This window comes from Strigops habroptila, chromosome Z (assembly GCF_004027225.2).
Source record: "Strigops habroptila isolate Jane chromosome Z, bStrHab1.2.pri, whole genome shotgun sequence".
In the NCBI taxonomy this organism is placed as follows: domain Eukaryota; kingdom Metazoa; phylum Chordata; class Aves; order Psittaciformes; family Psittacidae; genus Strigops; species Strigops habroptila.
The window spans coordinates 50,564,320-50,586,600 of record NC_044302.2 but is presented as its reverse complement, the minus strand read 5'-3'; the positions used below and the strand labels follow the sequence as shown (position 1 = coordinate 50,586,600).

General features: G+C 46.6%; 1 protein-coding gene across 3 annotated transcripts; it reads right to left on the bottom strand.

The window, feature by feature from the left end:
• Positions 1–9,444: 9,444 nt before the first annotated feature.
• FUT10 (fucosyltransferase 10) lies at positions 9,445–20,755 on the bottom strand. 3 transcript variants are annotated; one of them, XM_030512929.1, is made up of 6 exons: positions 20,650–20,755; positions 19,467–19,503; positions 18,271–18,470; positions 17,222–17,507; positions 12,324–13,159; positions 9,445–11,370 (listed from the first exon to the last, which is right to left on the bottom strand). In XM_030512929.1, the coding sequence occupies exons 3-6, from the start codon at positions 18,349–18,351 to the stop codon at positions 11,146–11,148; spliced, it is 1,428 nt and encodes a 475-aa protein (XP_030368789.1). In that variant the 5' UTR covers positions 18,352–18,470; positions 19,467–19,503; positions 20,650–20,755; the 3' UTR covers positions 9,445–11,145. The 3 variants fall into 3 exon arrangements, with proteins under 3 accessions (XP_030368789.1, XP_030368790.1, XP_030368791.1); XM_030512930.1 differs by having other exon boundaries at positions 18,271–18,467; XM_030512931.1 differs by lacking the exon at positions 20,650–20,755 and having other exon boundaries at positions 18,271–18,467; positions 19,467–19,519.
• Positions 20,756–22,281: the final 1,526 nt, after the last annotated feature.

The window sequence follows — 22,281 nt, the reverse complement described above, 5'->3', positions numbered from 1 at the left end:
CATACCAGAGAGGCTTTAACCGCTTGGCTTGCTTAATTGCAGCACGTTTCACATTCGTGAATAACCTGGGCAATAGTGTCCATCGTTAAGTCCACCCCTCGATCACGAGCCCATCTATATGTTGCATCTCTGCCTTGATGGCCTGAGGTGTCATGGGCCCACCGGGCTAAAAATAATTCACCCTTATGTTGCCAATCCAAGTCCATTTGAGCCACTTTAATCTTAGCAGCTTTATCCACTTGCTGGTTGTTCTGGTGTTCCTCAGTGGCCCGACTCTTGGGTACATGAGCATCTACGTGGCGTACCTTCACCACGAGGTTCTGCACCCGAGCAGCGATATCTTGCCACAATGCAGCAGCCCAGATGGGTTTACTTCTGCGTTGCCAGTTGCTCTGCTTCCATTGCTGCAACCACCCCCACAGGGCGTTTGCCACCATCCATGAGTCAGTGTAGAGATAAAGCACTGGCCATTTTTTCTCGTTCAGCAATGTCCAAGGCCAGCTGGATGGCTTTCACCTCTGCAAATTGACTCAATTCACCCCCTCCCTCAGCAGTTTCTGCAACTTGTCGCAGGGGACTCCACACAGCTGCCTTCCATCTCCGATGCTTTCCCACAATACGGCAGGACCCATCAGTAAACAAGGCATATTGCTTTTCACTCTCTGACAGTTCTTATTTGGTGGGTGCCTCTTCAGCACGCGTCACCTCCTCTTCTGGTGGCATTCCAAAATTTTTCCCTCTGGCCAGTCCATGATGACTTCTAGAATTCCTGGATGACTGGGATTTCCTATTCAAGCTCGTCGTGTGTTTAGTGCGGCCCACTTAACTCCATGTAGCATCAGTTGCATAATGCGTGGAGGAGACTCTGCCTTTGAACATTCAGCCCAGCACGGACAACCGGGGTGCCAGGAGGGGCTGTGCTTCAGTGCCAATCACTTCTGAGGGCAGCTCGAACCCCTTCATAGGCTGCCAGTATCTCTTTTTCAGTGGGAGTGTAGCTGGCCTCGGATCCTTATATCCCCGACTCCAAAAGCCAAGGGGTCGACCTCGAGTCTCCCCTGGAGCTTTCTGCCAGAGGCTCCAGGTAGGACCCATTCTCCCCAGCTGCGGTATAGAGCACATTTTCACATCTGGCCCGGGCCCGGGACTGGTCCAAGGGCTACTGCATGAACTATTTCTTCGTTTAATTTGTTCAAAGGCTTGTTGTTGCTCCAGGGCCCCATTTGAAATCATTCTTCTTCCGGGTCACGTGTAGAGAAGGCTTACAATCAGACTGTAATTTGGGATGTGCATTCTCGCAGAACCCCCACAACACCTAAGAAAGCTTGTGTTTCTTCTTGTTAGTTGGTGGAGACATTGCTGTTATCTTGTGATCACGTCTGTGGGGATCTGGCGGCGTCCATCTTGCCATTTTATTCCCAAAAATTGAATCTCCTGTGCAGGTCCCTTGACCTTATTTCCGTTTTATGGCAAAACCGGCCTTCAGCAGGATTTGGATTATCTTCCTCCCTTTCTCAAAAACTTCTTCCACTGTATCACCCCACACGATGATGTCATCAATGTATTGCAGGTGTTCTGGAGCTTGCCCCTGTTCCAGTGCAGTCTGATCAATCCATGGCAGATGGTAGGGCTGTGTTTCCACCCCTGGGGCAGTCGGTTCCAAGTGTACTGGACGCCCCTCCAAGTGAAAGCAAACTGTGGCCTGCATTCTGCTGCCAAAGGGATTGAGAAAATGCATTGGCAATGTCAATTGTGGCATACCACTTGGCTGCCTTTGACTCCAGTTCATATTGAAGTTCTAACATGTCCGGTACGGCAGCACTCAATGGTGGTGTGACTTCGTTCAGGCCACGATAGTCTACTGTTAATCTTCACTCTCCATTAGACTTTTGCACCAGCCATATGGGGCTATTAAAGGGTGAGCGGGTCCTGCTGATCACTTCTTGGCTCTCCAGTCTGCGGATCAGCTTATGGATGGGAATCAAGGGGTCTCGGTTGGTGCGATATTGCCGCTGGTGCACTGTTGTGGTCGCAATTGGCACTACTTGTTCTTCGACCTTCAGCAACCCCACAACAGAAGGATCCTCTGAGAGACCGGGTAAGGTGGACAGCTGCTTAATTTCCTCTGTCTCCAAGGCAGCGATACCAAAAGCCCATCTATACCCTTTTGGGTCTTTGAAATACCCTCTCCTGAGATAGTCTATGCCAAGGATGCATGGAGCCCCTGGACCAGTTACAATGGGGTGCTTTTGCCACTTCCTTCCAGTCAGGCTGATTTCAGCTTCCAGCATAGTTAACGCTTGGGATCCTCCTGTCACTCCAGAAATATAAATGGGTTTCACCCCTTGATACCTTGATGGCATCAGAGTACACTGTGCACCGGTATCTACTAGAGCCTTATACTTCTGTGGGACTGATGTGCCAGGCCATCTGATCCACACAGTCCAGTAAACCTGATTATCCCTCTCCTCCACCTGGCTGGAGGCAGGGCCCCTCTAATAGTGATCACAAAATTCTCCACTTCTGTCTTGTAGAAAGGGATTAGTATTCCTTATCACAGGAGCTGGAGTAAAATCAGCTCTTTCACTCCATCTGGGAAACTGCTCTCCAGAGACTGGAGCAGCAGCTTTCCTGGGAGGATCATCCTTGACCATTGTTCTCCTCTTCAGTTCACGCACCCGTTGCTCCAGAGCTGAAGTAGGTTTTCCATCCCACTTTCTCATGTCTTCTCCATGATCCCGCAGGTAAAACCATAGGGTGGCCCGTGGCGTGTACCTCCTATATTTTCTTTCTCGAGCAGTAGGGCGCCTTCTGTTAATAGCTGAGACATGGGTTGGTACGCGTGGGGAGCTGGATAGATCGGATAAATCGTCTCTCAATTGTTTGAACTCCTGGGACAGTTTTTCCACAGCTGAAATGATGGAAGGGGTGAGATTGTCTTCGAACTCTCGGAGTTGACGAATCAGGCAATCCACTGTTGGTGATATTCCGTCATTCCAGGTCATTGATGCCAATGTGTGGGCATATGATGATGGCGCACTCCGTGTAAGTTTCCGCCACATGGGTCGTGTACATTCGACTTCATCTGGATCTACGGATGTGTTCCTGGAATCCGGCCTACGATAGATCATCTCTATAATGGCTGATTCCCTCAGGGACTGGATGCCTTTCTCTATCGTGGTCCAGTTGGCTGAGCGATTCGTAATATCGTCTTTGTAGGGAAACCTTTCCTTCACAGCTGCCAGGAGCCGCCTCCAAAGACTGAGGGCTCGCTTCTCTCTTGCAATCGCTTTGTCAATTCCTCCTTCCTTAGCAAGTGATCCCAGCTGCTTGGCTTCCCTACCTTCTAGTTCGTGACCGTCGGCCCATTGTCCCAGCACCGGAGCAACCAGGTGACAATGTGCTCCCCTGGAAGACGGGTGAAATATTTTCGCATATTCCGCAGTTCGGTTGAGGTCCGGGGTCGAGAAGTGACCTCTTCTTTTTCTTCCTCTTCCTCTGACCCACGTAGTAGTAACTCTTGTTCAGATGCTGTTGCATGTAGTAATGGCATTGGGTCTTCATCTTTCTTCACTTGCGGGTTGCTCTTTGTGCCTCTCGTCTGCTTTTGCTTACAGGGGCAACAGACATTGTCACAAACTGGACATTTGGTTTAGCTGCAGTGTTTGCCACTGTGGTTGGAGTGGCTGCAGTGCCTGCCACTAGGATTGGAGTGGTTGCAATGTCTATTGCTGGGGTTGGTGCAGCTGTTGTGCTTGGGAGTTGAGTAACACCAACAGCTGCATTGTCTGTTGCTGTCGGGGTTTGAATAGCTACTGTGCATGTCACTGGGGTTGGTGTAGCTGCGGTGCTTGGAGTAGCTATATTGTCTGTTGCTGTCGGGGTTTGAGTAGCTACTGTGCTTGTCACTGGGGCTGGTGTGGCTGCGGTGCTTGGAGTAGCCACATTGTCTGTTGCTGTCGGGGTTTGAGTAGCTGTTGTGCTTGTCACTGGGGTTGGTGTAACTGCTGTATTTGAAGTTGGAGTAGTTGCGTTGTCTGTTGTGGTCAGGGTTTGAGTAGCTGTTGTGCTTGTCACTGGGGTTGATGTAGCTGCTGTACTTGGAGTAGCTGTGTTGTCTGTTGTGGTCAGGGTCTGAGTAGCTGCTGTGCTTGTAGTTGGCATAGCTGCGTTGTCTGTTGCTTTGCCATCAGATCCAGAGACATTTTTTTCCCTTTGAAGGTGCTGCATAGTGTTGAGCAGGGCTCTGTAGGCATAGGCCAAGCCCCAGCACGTTGCCAAGATTTGTCCCTCTCTGGTATAACCAGGACGACAGCACACCTCGTTTAAGTGTTTTACTAGTTTTTCCGGATGTTGCACTTGTTCAGTGGTGAAGTTCCAAAGCACTGGAGGGGCCCACTGGCCTAGGTACTTGCCCATACTATCCCACACACCCTGCCACTCATAACTGTCCAGCCTCAGGGAAAATCTCCTGGTGGTCCTCCTATATCGTCGTCTAACCCTAGACCAGATTCGAACCTGATACTGCTGAATTTTTGAGATTAAACGAAATAGGATGTTCCTACGACGGGATGGCCGTGGGTAAAACACACTCCGTATGTGTGCCAACATGCTGATCCCCAGCACAATCAGCAGGCAGGTTTCAAGGGTACTCAAAGGCCATCTAAAACCTTCAGAACTCTCAACTGCTGTTGCAAATAGGCTGGTGGGGGAACGGGGGGTGAAAGAGAATGCTTCCTTCGTAAGTTTACCCCCCGAGGAGAAAAAAAAAGATATGCAATTGCTAAAATATTTCATTATATACCTCCCAATGTATAGTGGTGATGGCCACGCTGGAAGCACAAACCAGACCAGTTTCATGATCACTGAGTCTATTGTATTACAAGTCATTACCATGAAGTACAGTGAAACAAGAACCTTAGCCCAGGCCCCCCAGCCGATAAACACTAAAACAGCAAATAGTGGCTGTAAGTAAGGTACAACATGCTGAAACTCTGAGATCAAGCGCAACAAGTCTGAGAGCCAAATAATCACCATTGTGATGAGTAGTAACAATGAATGCTTATCACAAATATGATTAAACACACTCTGGTCAGATCTGTCGTTATCTCAACCTTTCGAGCCCCACGTTGGGCGCCAAAAAGAACTGTCGTGGTTTGAGCCCAGCCGGTAACTCAGAACCACACAGCCGCTCGCTCACTCCCCACCCCCCTTCTTCCTCCCCCCGCTCCCGGAGGGATGGGGAGGAGAATGGGAAGAATGTAACTCCCACGGGTTGAGATAAGAGCAGTCCCGCAACTAAGGTATAATACAAAACCACTACTGGTACCACCAATGATAATAACGATTAGTGAAATAACAAGGGGAGAGGATACAATTGCTCACCACCCGCCGACCGATACCCAGCCCGACCCGAGCAGTGATCTGGGCCTTCCGGGTAACTCCCCCCGGTTTATATACTGGGCATGACGTGCTGTGGCATGGAATACCCCTTTGGCTAGTTTGGGTCAGGTGTCCTGTCTCTGCTTCCTCCCGGCTTCCCCTCCTCCCTGGCAAAGCATGAGACTGAGAAAGTCCTTGGTTGGAATAAACATTACTTAGATACAACTAAAAACATCAGTGTTATCAGCGTTGTTCCCAGGCTGAAAGTTAAAAAACACAGCACTGCACCAGCTACTAAGCAGGAGAAAAATGACTGCTATAGCTGAACCCAGGACACATTTAATGTGGCTTTTTGTGTATAGAAGACTAGCAGACTGGCAAGTCAAATGTCCTGCCTGTTAGAGACGCTAGGTGTTTTCGCTGTGCCGGGCCAGAAGAATACAGCCTCTTTCGACCATGGTTTTCTCAGACTCTCACCTTAATCCAGGTCCAGGATGTGAAAGGAAGTGAAAGAAAGCAAGAAGAGAAGGTAACAAATTTGTGCGTGTGTGTGGTTTTGGGAGGGGTTTGGGAATGCAAAATGGATTAGGCTTCATGGGCTTGGTGGTGCCCCAGCTTCACATAATATTTCAAGACAAACACCCTGTTTCTAAAAAGACCAGTTACACAAGTGTTCTTCATCCTGCTTTAATTTGCAATCTTAGCGATCTTCAAGTTTTTCCCTGAAGAATATATGTACAAATATTAATCAAGATTGCTTTCAAGACATCTGATTGATCAGATGCAAAATAGCTGTCTGTACACCCTATCTTCTTCCAAGACCTGAATGTTAAGAGATCAGCAAATGGCTGTAGGGTTTTAATAATTAATTCATTAACCCCGAGTTTAGGAGGCACAGTAAAAACAAGGCCTGCACATGAGTGAGGGTTCAACAGCAGTGGTTTTAAAACACTTACAGGGGATTGTAAGCCAGCCGGACACAGCAGCATATGTCCACACCACCCCACACTATCTGGCCTTCCATCCTTCCTGCTGCTGGAGAAAGTGCTCCCATGAAGGGTAATTCAGATGAGCTCTCTCTTTCCATTAATTACATAGGTTTTAATCTCAGTCTGTTATTTGAACAGTCTCCACCGAGCTGTGCAGTATATAGCTCTACTCTATCAGTTATATGAAACCTCCGCACCACTCAGCTCCTGCATATGATTTCCTACAGGAGCACACAGCCACCCTCATGGTATTTCACACTAGGCTAACACCACACTGCTGACAAAACAGAGCACCACATGCTTTGCAAATGTGCATTACCAGCATCAAGATCCTCAGCTTTCTTTAATGCCTGACACAAGCAAGCATTTGGCTTTGTTTCTCTGTGAAGTGCTGTATGAGGGAGGAAAGCTAGGATTTGACCTCTGCAGCCCACAATGCACATTTGTGCACCCACAGCATAGGATCGAGGCTTGTCTTGCATTTAAATGAATGCAGTCAAAGTCCTCCTTATATTTCGTTTCTCTCATCACTTTCCCAGACATTGGCTTGCTGTTCATTTTCTGGGATAAATAGTCCATTGTTCCTCTAATGTCTGCCTAGCACAGCAATCTCATATGAACTGCTCCCACCTGTGTTAACACCCCCACCCTGCCGGGCCCTCCTAAAGGACATAAAACAAGGCAAGTGTGTTGGCTAGCATTAATGTTAAGGAGATTTTTGAAGAGCAAACAAATATGCAACGCTAGAGGCTTGGGGAAGAGTGGCTGGAAAGCTGCTGACTGGTGGAGCTGAACATGAGCCAGCTTGTGCCCAGGCAGCCAAGAAGGCCAACAGCGTCCTGGACTGTATCAGCAATAGCATGGCAGCAGGGCCAGGGCAGGGATCATCCTGGGCACTGGTGAGGCTCCACCTCGAACCCTGTGTTCAGTGCTGGGCCCCTCACTACAAGAGAGACATTGAGGTGCTGGAGCGGGGCCAGAGAAGGCCAAAGGAGCTGGTGAAGGGCCTGGAGCACAAGTGTGATGAGGAACAGCTGAGGGAACTGGGGGCGTTTAGTCTGGAGAAGAGAAGGCTCAGAGAGGGAACTTATTGATCTCTACAACTACTTGAAAGCAATCTTGTTTAATATATGTACGTATATTCTTCAGGAGAAAACCTGAAGATTGCTAAGACTGCAAATTTAAGTAGTGAGGTGGGTGTCGGCCTCTTCCCCCAAGTAACAAGCGATAGGACAAGAGGAAACAGGCTCAAGCTGTGCCAGGGGAGGTTTAGATTGGATGTTAGGAAAAATTTATTCACTGAAAAGGTGCTCAGGTGTTGGAACAGGCTGCCCAGGGCAGTGCTGGAATCACCATCCCTGGAAGTGTTCAAAAACCGTGTAAACAAGGCCCGCAGTAACATGGTTTAGTGGTGGACTTGGAAGTCCTGGGGCAATGGTTGGATTTGATGATCTGAAAGGTCTTTTCCAACCTAGTTGATTCTGTGATTCTATGCAAAACGAATCAATCTGGGTAAAACAGGTTGAGTGGCCAGAGTTCAAAGAAGGAATGAAATTTTGAACCTGAAGTCTGGGCTGGAGGAAGCCTCATGATGGCAGGATCAGGTATTCCCAGGGGACTTTCCCACCACCAACAGATTCTGAGAGATCCCTGTCTGGGGCACAAAATATCCACTGGGAGTGGAGCTGACTGAGCAGCATCCGCACCAGGTTGGAGGGGATGCTGCACCACAGGGAGGGTGCGCAGGGCAGGATCGCTGATGGAGGGCAGCGTCACCACAGCCCAGCAATCACCCAGCAGCTTCGCAGTGATGAAGCAGGTCAAGATTGAGACAGAAGTCTAGAAACGTTACTCAGGGTCAGCCCTGTGGCCAGGCATGGGCATGGCACAGCATAGCACAGCCCAGGCAGGGACTCGGGACCTCAAAAGCAGCTCTGCTGTGACAGGGGAGGCTGCAAGCAAGGCTTCTCTCAGCTTCTCCTCACTTTAGCTGCCTCCCTGCAGCCTGATCCCAGATATCACTGCACCACGTCAGAGCTGGCCTTGAGCATCGGCAGCCAGACCCCAAGGACAGAGAGGAGGCTCAGGCCTCTGACACAGCAAAAGTGAAATGGAGAAATGTGAGCAAATGTTTGCAGTGGAAAAAACCAACCCCCTTGTGTTTTCTTTTCTTACATGAGTGGATGCCAAGAAGGATGGGAGGCACAAGGACACAGGTCCATCAGGGGAGCTAGTGGAAGTTAAAGGCTGGAAGTAGGAGTTCAAAAAAATTGAACTCCTCTGTTGGCTAGAATTACAGACCTGTACACGGCAGGAAGGCTAGCAAATCAGCTTGAAAAGGGAAAAAAAAGGACAAGTGGAGAGACTGGTCAGCTGCTTCTGCTTACTCCATCTCAGAGCAGCAAGGGGAGAGATCAATTCAAAATTAACAATGTTCAGTCTTACACTTCATTTGTCTGCAATAATTCCTGCCGTAAGTCTCCCAGGGTGATGTTCACTAAGAATTCTTTCCACCCAGCACAGGAGAAAAGGCTCTAGAGGGTGATTAAAGACCAAGAGGCCAAATTTAGGTTGTTCTCAACTAGCCTATGGGAGCCAAGAGCTTAATGCTTATCCTCAAGGAAAGATGCACTGTGAGAGGATCTTGTAAGGCTGAGTGACAATTATCTCATACCACAGCACACCTTCAGCCAGCTGCTCTGAGGACTCATCTTTCTACTGTGTATAGCAGTGGATGAAGATGTTACCTCTTCTGAAACAGCTGCTGCTGACCACCTGAAATTCCAAAATGAGGGTTGTAAACCAGTTACTTCAGGCTTCCTTTCCCTCCCAATCAAAGTAAAATGAGGGATAATAATGCACCATAAACTGAGATAAATATGCCTCATATGTTTGGATAATATCTGTCTATCTACCAGATTGCTCAGGAAGCTCAGGATCTGACAGATTCCATCATGGAAACAAATGAAAAAGAAATCTTCAGTTGTGCAGTCCCTGAGGTCTTTAAACAACACGACTTGAGACTTTTGGCAAAGGAGACAGCAGAACATCACTCAAAAAAAAAGATATCCCCTCCTGCTGCCAATATTCTGTGCCATCCTGGGGGGAGAAACAGAGGTTCATGGCAAAGGGTAGTGATTCTGCAGTTCCCTTTGCAATGATAATGCCACTTTCCTGAAGGACTTCATTTGTGGAGCTTAGTTACCATTTGCACTGTAGATCACTGGGGAAAGAGTTTAAGACATGCCCAATAGATGCTGTGTGCCACACTGGCAAAACATCAATGGCAAGAAATTCCAGTGGGTCTGTTTTGCTTAATCAAAGCCAAGTACATGCTTATAGAAACAATGACCAATACTGTACGGGTTATGGTCATAAAATTGCTCTTTGTCTTGCTAGATTTAAAAGTAATACAAAATTCACTAGCTATTTGTTACGGAAGTTTCTGGTGAGGAAACTTTTCCAAGGTGATCAAATTTTGCAGCTGAATTTCTTGGTGTAAATGCTATTCACATCCTTCCCCATGGCTACCCATTCACAAAATAAGACACTTCTCAGCAGTCTTAAAATACCTGCTACAAGGAACAACTGCATGGAAATTATCAGACAGGTGAAAATCTTTCTTTCCAAGAACTCTACATTAGTAGTTACATTTGGCTGTGTCATCATACATGGGCATGTGTATGAATGACATCCCTCATCTGATAACACCATTTTGCAGATCCTTTAGAAGTTGACTTCTCCATAGACTGAGGTTGGAAGAACTTGGGATGAAAACTTCAGCAGTCTGCATCCCAGGCAAAGGTGTGTCCTTTGGCAAGTGATGACCACGATTACCAAGGTTTTTATTTTGTCAGAAAAATTTGAAGTTTTCTGTGTTAAAACAGGGAGGCTGTTTGCCTACCTCTCCTTGTGCATATTGAAGACTTCTCAGCTTCAGTGTTTTATTCTTGCCCCTTCAAGCACATAATTCCATGTTAATACGTGATACAAATACTAGTCCATCACCAGAAAGGCAAGAAGGTAAGTCATATTGAGACAGTCCTGTTTCTGAGGAGTGGAGATATTCATGTGCCTTGCTTATTTTTAGCAGAAGATGATGGGTAGATCTGAGCCAGCACGTTTTTCATTCAATCTGTCTCTGGACACTAACAAATGGTGCTTCCTTGTGCCAAACGCTAATGCACTTTCAATTGGCACTCAGTGTCAGGACACAAAGCCCACCAAGTCCCTGCTAAATCTGCTGATGCCAGGAAAATTGACAATAAACAGCTAGCCAGGGACAGAGTCCCAACTTTTTCCTCTACCTCCAAAGCAGCAAAGAAGCTGTACCAGTGCAATGGTGTCAGGTGCTCTCCAGCTTGTTGTCATCAGTGCAGCAAGGAGGGTCCTGGGCTGGGAAAAAGGGTTCCTGAGACTATGCACACAGGTATGTATCTAAGGATGGAGGCAGATCCATCTGCTTCGTGGGAATTAGCTGTGTGCTTAAAACTGAGCTTTGACAACCTTGACAACTTGTGCCTTAATGCTCAAACATCTGAACTAATGACAATTAATACAAACATAAATAATTCTAAATATATATACGTATGTATACATATCGCTGGCAGGGTGATTCTAGTGTTTAACACTCCTTAGTACTCCTTGAGCACTGAACATACTAAACGCAGTCGTACACGTCTGCTTCCTATGGCTACTGATGAGAAGGTCACCCTCAAAAGAAAATTCCACAGACTCCTCTGAGAAGCTCACTCTCTTTTACAGGTTGTTGTGTTTATTCTTTAAATACAAGCATCCAAAATTCTTGAGCTGTAAAATTCCTGTTCCTTTCCACCAGGTGCCTCAGTGCCCAGGCTTCTTTCTTGGATTGCTCAAAGCTTGGTATCCACATCTCATGGAGAGAAGTCCAGCCAGGATTTGAGGATGAGAATGAGAATGCTTCTGGTTTGGGGCAGCTCAGATGGTTAACCTGAGCCTTCCACCTCTGGTGCAGCCATCCCTGGCAATGGGGAGAAATAAAAGGGGTTATTCAGGGACCCCGGCAGACAGAGAAGGAAGGTGCTATGCCGTTAGTAAACTATTAAAGCATGCCAGTGACATTTTCCTTCCCACCGCAGGCTCTAGCCACGTCCCTGTGGGTGTCAGAGGGGAAGCTCTCCCCAAAGTGTCCAGGGCAAGGCCAGTCATGCTGACAAGAGCCTGAGAATCAGATCAGGTCTAGCTGCAAATGAGCAGCACCAGCGCACCCAAACTGAAATTCTAAGGCAAGAAGTTCTATTTTCATCATTTTATTCTGCTTCCATCTTAAAACACACACATAACCCCTCTCATAAACACAATCTGGCTTAAGCATTCATGTTTCAATGTTTAGTCACCAAATGTGGCCACAGACAATGGAATGCTGTCACTACAGGTTTGAATGTGTCCACACATATGCAGACAGAGACAGTCATAGAGTACTTAAGTCAGGAGGGACTTTCTCCAGTGATCATATAGTCCGGTTCCATCTCCGAAACAGGTTAAACCACATTTAATTGCCTAGGGCAGTACTGAGTTGAGTATTCTCCAAGGACAGAGATCCCACAACCTCTCTGGGATACCCGTTTCTAAATGTTTCAAGTCACATAAAGTGAGTCAGCAAGTTAGACTACTTTCTGCAGTCTGATAAAAACCTCTTCCCTGAAGAATTCAGCCTTCTGCTGAAATGACCATCAGCTCAGTGGTCAATGTATATGAACTCAAGCACCACAGCAGTATGAGGAACATATGCTCTGGCCGTACACCCACACCTTCTGCCAACACTTTCTGACATAAGGATGCACAACCCAATGGCGTTGCAATACCAGTGGTTGTAGGTTGGCCAGAAATCTGATAACTAAACTTCCTGGGACAAATCTGAGCTAAATGCCATTTTAAAGCCTGTCTGAGACACAACAACAAAGTCACTCATACCTTTTCTTTCCTTCTGATGTTTTCCCACACTCTGTTACACACCATGCACTCAAAGGTGTCAATGTAATTGTCCTGGGTGATATCTTGCACTCCCCACTTGCGTTCCTTCATCGCTGTAAGCAGCCTTGGGTTGGAAATGTCCCCTTTCAGTTTCCATTGCAAGTAGGACTCATACTCTTGATCGTTTGTATCAAGTGTTTTGATATAGCGGGCCAGCTCCTGAGGGTGTGAAAAACTGGATACCAGAATTGCACTCTTGTTACTGGGAAGCCAGTCTACAATGTTAGGAGACCCAAAGTACACTGGTACCACTCCCAACTTCAGTGGCCGCCACAGTTTTTCAGTGATGTAATCTTCACAGATAGCATTTTCAAAAGCAAGAATGAACTTGTACTGTGCCAGTATTTTATAGAAGTTGCCATCATCCATGGCAGTTGGACTTCTGAGATGCTGAGGAAGGTCTCTGTTATGCAGACATTCCCCATAAGAGTCTACTTCAATGTGACACATGAGCTCACGCACATAACTGTCCCGATCAGAAGGAGGGTTGCAATCAGACTGCACATATACAAGTGGTGCAAGCCTCTTCCTCAGGCTGTTCTTCACCTGCAGTGGGATCATGTACCTCAGTGACATCAGGACCTCTATGCCCTCAAGATACTGAGTGGTCAGCGGTAGGTGAGAGTGACGGCTAAAGGTTGCAGTGTGGTTGAATAAGGTGATGGTCAGTTCATGGAAGAGTTTGTAGTTGTTTTTTGGTGACTCTTCATGGAAAAGAGCCCAATCGTGATAGTCTTTCCGAGGGAGAGGTAGGCTGTCTATACTGAAGTCAGTACCTAGACAAAAGCAAACAGTGTTATAGTCTGCCCCTATCTATCATGCAATGTGAACTACAGTGACACAGAAGTATAGTTTTAATATACTATCAGCCCTACAACAATCACATTTATTACATTATAAGGCAGTACTGCAAAGAGAGCAATTCAGGCAAAGACAGAAGAGTATTATAAGAGATAATTTGGCAGCAGAAGAATCTAGAGAATGGGGATCAGTAGTCAATATTAGAAATGGTTTCCTTTCAGGTCATACAAGTTTAAAGGCCTCTCATTTCAAAGGCTCACTAGGAATTTTATATTTTAATGCACTGAAATGAGACTAATAAGATGCTTAATAATCCCCTGGTTCTGTAAATAGGAGGCAGATGGTATTGCCTATTGGTTACTGCAGGGCTTAATGTGGTTCTAGTAGCAAAACAATGAAAAGGATGCTAAAATATTAGACAGGGTTAAGGAGAAAAATTACAACAATTACTTCAAATCTTGGAAAGGCATTGTACTATAGAGACTTTTGAAGCCAATCTGTTTCGTTTGTCAAAGAGAGAATTAAGAGGTGATGTGTCATGGCTGCCTAACCAGATACATAAAAGAAGTAGCTCCTGGCAGAAGACAGCTCCTTGAACTAGTGCCAATAGTAGAAGAAGAACCATATCTAAACTGTGAAAACAGATGACTGCAGCTCCCTGTGCTTCCCTGTGAGGACAGGGAGCCTCCAGAACAACTCAGGAAAGCTGTGTTGAAAGCTTTAGGACAAACCTAGAAGCTTTTTCTCAAAGGCTAGTCTGTGAAAAACTGAATTCAAAACACCAGCTTGTGAATCTGACCCTTGATCTCCCTTCAGTACTGCGGTACCACACTCATAAGACTGGCCTTATTGCAGATTAAATGCAAAGCTGGTGAATCTCTGTCAAGATAGTTCCTCATTGTCTTATAACTGTATCTGGTTTTTACTTCTGCATCTGTTTTTAACTTAAGTACAAGCACTGAATGTACAAAACTTTTAACTGGTATTGTCAAGAAGGGAGGTTCATAAACTGAAACAAACGGTGAACAGCTGACTTCAAAAACATCACAAATCCCTTCTCTTTGAACAAGCTATTCTACCACCCCAGTCACACTCGCAACTTTTTACTCTCTCTTCTACCCTTGACCTCAGACCACTGATGGGGAAAAGAGAGGGAGCTAGCAAAAGTCTGACACAGAATTTTGGTCTAAAGCCTAATACATAAAGAAGGAAAAAAGTGCCCAGTGGTCTTTGTGGCTGCACAAGCCTGCCAAGATGACTCCAAGGATGACCTTTTATAAAGCCAATGTTAAGACTTCACTACTGCAGTGAAGATAGATGTTAGCTGCCAGTAACATAAAAACCTCCTACAGTGCAAGATTCTTCAAGACAACCAGGTGAGTGTTTTTAAGTCCACTAAATATATGACCTTCCATTTTCCATTGAAGGGTCATCCCAAGCCCTCAACCCTAAATGGTTCCACTCACTGAAAAATGCTGTTTGCTGCCTCTGGTTTTGATGTGTTATAGTGATACGGGAAGGTCAGGAGCTTATAAAGCCAATCTGGTTTTGAAAACACTTTGTTCTAAGTGATATCCAGAAGAGAAGCAGCAGTACATACAGTCAATAATGAAATACTGTGGAATGAAAGCATAGCAGTTCAGCTCTGTCTCTCACTAGAGTGCTCCTTCTTCAAGGTAGTATTGCAGGGAAGAGGGAAGGAAAATGCAGGAAAGAGTGAGACAAGGAAAGGGATGAAAGAGAGAGAAAAATGCAACACGTAAAACTTACTAAATAAAGAATTAGGCAAAGAGAAACTTAAAAGAAAAATGCACTGTAGATCAGAGCACATCAGAATGACAGATTCTAATATAATACATAATCAATCTTAATCCAGCAAGAAGACAAAAAGCTTTTACGGATTAAAGGAAAGATAACATCAGCATGTTCCCTACCCCGTGAGATGAAGAAAATAAAGCAGCTTATGAGGAGATAAAGAAAGTATAACAAGATTACAATTATGAGCAATTTCAACTTCCCAACTATTAATTAGGAAATATTAGATATGTGGCAAAGTGTAAATGAGAAAGGTGCTGTCAGGAGAAGTTCTGCATCTTAGGAGACACCTTTTATTCAGGATTCATATTCCAAGGACTCAATGCTCCAGCACAGAACAGCTGGACATCCTCCTCCCTTAGGAACAACACCCCTGAGACTCTGACAGCATGGCACCAGATTCAGCTCATGCTGACATCGGTAGCTCACACTATACACAAAAGTCTGTAAAACAGGTGACACTGAAAAGGTGGATTTGGGAATCCCTCCCAAAAGCAGAGGCAAAATGCAGCAAGTGGATGCCACATCTCAGTTCCAGGTAGGAGATGGTGGCACTTGACAAAGTAGAAAAGAAGGTAATCCTAGAAAAGCAGTTTCTGCTGCTGGAAAACATCCGTACCTCATATTTTTGCATGCTTTTCCTAAGCTTTGGATCATTCTTCTCCTGACTAGCTCACTGAACAAATATTAGGTGAACATTAATGCAGTTTCTTTGAAAGGTGAAACTATGCTGTAATCCAACATTAGCATGGAAATGCAGATGTTCCAAGTTTTCAATCAGCAGGCTATTTAGGGGGAAAATCTGAATACTAAAATCTGCCTTCTTCCAGGCCCACAGCTCAGCGCATCAAGGGTGCGTGTGTGAGTGTGGGTTAATGATTTTTTTCCACCTTCAGTTCCGACTATGACCTCTGTCTCTGCAGGTTTTAGCATTGTGAGATCATTTGTTGTGGCTTAAAAATAAGTAAAATTTTTGCATATTTTAACATTTGTCTTTACACAGTTTATAACCATCATCACTATAAAAAATATTTTAAAACTACAAGGTGTCTTCTGCACAGTATAAATAGTCCTTTAAAAATAAGTGAGTAAAGCATGCCCACAAGCCTGCTAAAAATGAACAGTAGTAGTCCTTCTGACGCTGAAACAAACAGAATTACTAGCAGAGACTAAAACCACCAGACTTTACCACTTTCATGTGATGCAAACCCAGCTTTCCTTGTCTTTAACTGGGTCAGCTTCTCATTCCTTTGCTGTCATTCCTTTGCGCTCACGCTTGACCACTGTACTATCAACTGACAAAGCTGACCTACTTGGAGCTCTGAAAAGATTAGTGATGAGAAGTTTTTGGTTCACTGTTAACCACCAAGTTTAAGGTCCTTCCTTCCTATATTTCCAGCTCATCTGTATCCTGACTGAGTGAATGAGATTCAGGACTCTGAATCTACCACACAAAGGAGCTGAATCTACCAGTAACAGAAATGCTTTGGCTTTATTTCCCCCCCCCCCAAAATTCACTTTTTCTCTGAAAAGCAACAGTGTGAGGAAAAATAACAAAATTAACAAAGTAAGGCCTACTTTTAAAAGAGACATCTTTTTTGTTTTGTAGACTCACTTTACAGTACATGTAGTGGAAGTTTCTGAAACAGCAGAGCCAGAGCAGCTCAGCAGGCTGCACTAGCTGCTGCTCCCTGTTCACTACTTCCAAAGTAGTGAAAGGTTTCTTTCACTACTTTGCATTTACAGTATGCTAGCAATCTCTTGGCCCAAGATGCAGGGAAGTTGCACAGTTACCAGCAAGGGCATTATTTTAAGACAAAAGACTTGCACAAGGGCAAAAAAGGCCTTGCAGAATCTCTGCTAGGGTTGACAAGCCAGAAGACTGGAAAAAGCTGGCTTGATCTCAGACTGTCTTTTCATGATTTGGCAAATACAGGAAATCATCTTTTCTCCCTTAAAGAGAGAGAACATGTGATTGGAAAGTGGCATGAGACAAGGCAGCAGTCATAAAACAGGCATGCACAGTCACTTTTCAGAGTACTTTTACAGAGAATGTGCATCTCTGGATCTCTACTGATGGTATTCAGCACCAGGCAAAGTTTAGCACAATGAGCTGTGTAAATTTCCTGCTCTCAGTGACTGCCACCTAGAATATTTAATCGCTAAAGAAAAACAACTGGGTAGGAGGGAAGTTACTGCTTTAAAAAGAAACAGATCCTTACCATAGAACAGAAATGCTCTCGTCATCTGATTGTGCTGGTAGGTCTTGTTGATAGTAAAGAAGCAAACATCCTCTCCGCACTGACCCAATCTCCCTTTCTCTCCAGTCAGAGGAGACCACCAGAGCAGGATAGGATAGTGATTTACATCAGATTCTGCCTTGAAGCTGCTGTGAAGTTCCTGCTTCTTGAACTGAAAAGCATATCTCTCCACAGGCTTTAGCGGGCTACTCTGTAAACTGGAGATTACTGCCACCTTATTCTCTGAATTGGTCAGTTCGGTGATAACCTTCAGGGAAATAAACACAGCACATCACTGTCATGAGCCAGGACATTTGCTTGACAAATCAGAGTTTAAGCATCAAGCACTAAGTCTGCATGTGAATTTTCTGTCCATCAAAGTGCATGGATTTCAGTGACTGCAGCCACCACCATCTAGGGGATTTTATGTCAGAACAGCAGCAGCTTTAATTTGAATTTGTAAGGAGAAGGTGGGAAATATACATTTCTGTACAGCGATGTAAGGCCACATGACCTATGATTTAACCGCACAACTTCTGCTTTCTCCCTGGAAAAAAGCACAAGAGAGACTAGCCAAGGTTCCTCTGGAAATCAGCTGTAAAAAAATCCATGAAGTTTCCATGTCCCTATGTCCAGCCTATTTCCGTGGGCTATTTCCTATTTCTATGGACTATTTCCATGCCCAGCCTTGCCTAGCTACCTTATGAGTTCAAGCACATGAACAGAGGAGGCAGTGATGGAGGGAGGCAATGCAACATGGCATGATATGGTACACCACTCCTGAGAAATTCCTCCAGGACCCAAGGAGCTATGCAAGAAAGGTGTTCTCTGGGCAATGTCACTTCTAGCTATTACCACATCAGCTATTACCACCAGGCCAATGCTGCTCACAGAGTTTCTTAAAACACTCTTCTTAAAGCACAGACTTGCATGGAAAATGCCTGTCACCTTCAGTGCTCTCTCTCACCTGCCAGAATTGTGTCATACTTTGAGAGTGATCTCATGCATACCCTCACCCCTTTCCCGTGTACCTGAAGTGTCACCACAAGGAAGAAGGCTGCTGCAAAGCAGAAGCAAGATGCCCACAGTTTCTTCCTCCTCATCCTAATCATGCTGCACTGCCAGGCCTGCCAAAGCACTTAGAGCCAGGCATCAGGAAGGCCAGCGTATCTGCAGCCTTTTCTGCAGGGCTTTTCCAGTCCAACCTTGCTCCTCTTCATGGTGACTGCTGCTGAAAAAGGGTACAGCATCAATAAAGACCACTCCTCAAGCTCAGTGCTTAGCCTGATGTCTACCCATAGCTTTCTTAACATACCAGAGCCACATTTTGACCCATTTATCCAGAACGCATCCCACGCAAAACAGCTCTCTCATGCACAGCCCCAGGGATCTACTCTCCCTCTGGTCATTCTGGATTTGGGTATCCACTCTAAGAAGGGCCACACATCCTCTCATCCTTGCAGTCAGTGTAAAGAGATGATGATGGGAAGGCAGCTATTTTCCTGAGTTTTATATGGCAAACTGTGCTGCTTTTCAGTGGGCTCACAAACAGGTGAGCGATGAAATAGTTTCCTTCGCTGGGCAAGACCTGAAAATGCCTCTAGAAGAGGCACACATCTATATGGCCTTGGGACTTACTACACTGCAGTCTTCTGCAGTGACACTCATCCCTGGCAGTGCTCAAGGCCAGGTTGGACAGGGCTTCGAGCAACCTGGTCTAGTGGAAGGTGCCCCTGCCCGTGGCAGGGGGTTGAAACCAGATGATCTTTAAGGCCCCTTTCAACCAAAACCATTCTGTGATTCTGTTCACCAGTTTATCTAGTCCAATGCATAGGGAAAGTAACCATACCACACACACATGAACTCTCTCCATACCTAAAAGTATTTAAACTTAACAAGTTCCCCTTCCCCTGTAATCTACATCTGTACTGGCCTACCTCTCCTCAAATAACTTCTCCCCTTCCCCAGCACTTTTTTTAGCTTTCACAGAGCTCTACTGTTTTGCTGCATGCTGGATGCTACTGTGTGGAAATCCCAATTCCCGACAACAGGAGTAAGTGCAAATTGCAGCTTCATCTTTAAAAAAAAAAAAAAAAAGGCTGGGAGAAAGGTAAGGCTTTATCTCTCAACTCAGAGGAGTCAAGTTTGAAGTGTGGGTATTCTGAAAGCTCAGAAAGCAGAAACACATACACAAAAATACTTAATAAATTGCTGTTTTAAAACTCACCTCTTTCTGAGATGTGCCTCTGGTTTAGGCTTGTTTTCTATGGAAAGAAAGTGTATGTGATCATACAGTCCCCATGTACATACACGTGCTAGCTTTTGTCCACCATAATCCCAACTCTCAAAGTTCAAAAAACCTGTCAAAGAGGGATGGATCCCAAAACTACTGCCTGCCATAGTACTACTTCTGTGGAGCTGACAGCTAGGGACAAAAAAAATGATCCTGTTTCTGCTTCTACTGCAACATGAGTTCATCCATTCCCATCGACCATCAGAAAAGCCTCTTTAGTAAAACCTCACGGGAAACCGTGCTACGTGGGTTCTGCTCTGCAAGGGACAGCTGCTTTTGAAGGTTTTGGGTGCATAAAAATGCATGGCTGCCAGCTGAGTGCTTCTACCAGCTCAGTGCTTCTCAAGCCAGGTAGGATATTTTGTAAATCCCCTGCATCTTCTGTGCCTCCTACATTATAGCCAAAATGGGACACCAGGAGGGGAAGGGGCTGAATTCTGCCCACCTCTGTGTTGGTGAAAATCTACTCAAGGCATACTTTGGAACAGAACAGTATCTTTAATACCACACATCACCCTGTGCATGGCAAAAAGTACCACTTTCATGAACCACTGAATGCTCTCCTACATCCTGCCCGGTAAAAAAAAAAGTAGTAATCATCCTATTTATCCCATTTTAAGGTATTCTTCTAGAGAGGGAACTGCCCACACTATGGGTGTGCTGCACCAATTGCCGCAGGGTACTGCGCTGGGTGGTGCCTTCAATCCCGCGTTTGTAGCGCCCATCACTCGGTGTTCTGAGCCTGCGGCGCAGCCCGGGCTGGCAGCGGGCCACACAGGGCTCTGTCCTGTCCCCTCTCTGCTGGCAAATGACCTTCCAGCGCTCTCCCACCTCGGCCAGGCCAAGCGGAGGCCCCGAGGGTTTGAGGGAAGGAGGATAACTCGTCCCCTCCGGCTGTCCTGCGGCAGCAGCAGCTCCCTGCAAATCCTTCCAAACTTCCTACCAGCTCTCCCTGCCGCCTCTCCCTCCAGCCCTGCCCCGCTGCACCTCTCCAGCACCCCAGCGGGGCTGTACCTGCCCCCCCCCACCGCCGCCCCTGCCCTCCGAGGCTCATCCCGTCCCGCTCCGCGCCCGCGGGCCGCGCATCCTCCGCCCGGGCGCCGGACGCGGTACTCACCGCGCAAGCCGCTGCTGCCCCGCCGCCGCCGCGCCCCTGCGGCGGGTTTGGGGTGGTTTTGTTGGTTTTACTTTCAGTTTGTGCACCTCCAGGCTCGGCGCGGCGCGGGTGCTGGGCCAGCGCTGCGCGGGGCTGCGCGCACCCCGCCTCCCTCCGCCCACCGCGCTGCGGGGCGGCTGCGGGGGGCTCTCTTCGGGGTCCGCACGGCCCCGAAGGGGAAGCTCGATGGGGCAAATCGGCCTGAGAGCGCCATCGCTTCCACCCTGCACTGCGCTTCCTGCAAGTCCCGCGCTGCGAGACCGCATCTCCCCCCAAAATAAATCCGTCCCTGTCACTGATTTCTGTGGCTGTTGGCATAACTGCGCTCTTTGCGTTTTGGTTTGGTTTGGTGTTTTTTTGCAACACTGCCGTTATTTAGCGGGTGCGATCCTGACGAGGACTTGGATTGACTGCATCCAGCGAGAAGGCTGTCAGGAACAGCAACGCGTCATGGAAGCTAGGGAGCCCCGGGGCGCCCGCGGGGGCCCTGCGCAGCTACCGGGACACAGTCCTGTCTGCCAGATCGGTGTTTCCAGGCGCTGGACCCCTCTTTGGCATTTGCTGTTTGTAGTGAAAGGTATTTATTGTGAAAGGCTGGTTTTGCTGGCTCAGTGTAGAGCCCATATTTATCGACCTGATACAGACACACAAGCCATACATGTTTGTATTTATAACACATCTATCTCGTACATTTGTGCTAACACAGAGATATCCAATACCTACACACTTCATATGTGCGTGTGTCTATCCACAAATACTGGTAAGCGCCGTATCTGCTTCCTCTAACCCAGATGTGTCAGGCAGCAGAGGTGCAAGGGGGTGATTACCTGAGGGAGCAGTGGGATGAAGAATCCTGGGGGGGCAGAGGGAACACCTTATGTGCCTCAACTGAAATGCATGAGTGGCATAAGTTGCACAACGTCATACAGACAGCTCATCTTACTCTACAGACAATCATGCCTGCAGCCTTCCTGAGAGGCTCACAGGGGTACTCAGCAGACAACCTGGCAGCGTAAGTGCCCCTACTGTGCTAGCTCTGCCCCTTTCCTCCACAGCTGTGCTTGCCTGCACCCCATTTGGAGCAGCACACGCCTCCTGCTCCACATGCTGCACCTTGGAGCTCTGGTTTCTCTCTGAGCTACCAGGCTCCTCCTAATGTGAAAACTAGTAACTAGCACTGCAATGCTGGAACACGACAGATTTATTTATCCTCCACTCCTTTGTTTAGCACTTTATCACAGCTCCCATCCTATTTGTTCCTTCTTTCCAAAGCTGCTGGAATCATATTTTAAGTAGAAGCTTTAGGTGGGGTTTAATATTCTCTGTGACATGTTGTTACAGATGTTAAACCTGAAACATGAACAATCTCCACTCTCTCCTGAGCCAGGAGGCATGCAGCAAGAACCTCCAAGTATTACTTAGTAAAGCAGATCCATGCTAAAGCAGACTCCTGCTTTTGCAGGCCTGGCTAAGGCTTCCAAGGCTGAGAGGACTAAAGCTAACATGCCACAAAAAGTGTGTAGTTTGGTGAGGTAAACTGGGTGGTTGAAGATGGATCAGAAGCCTGGTACAGTTGATGGAAGGACTCGCTGT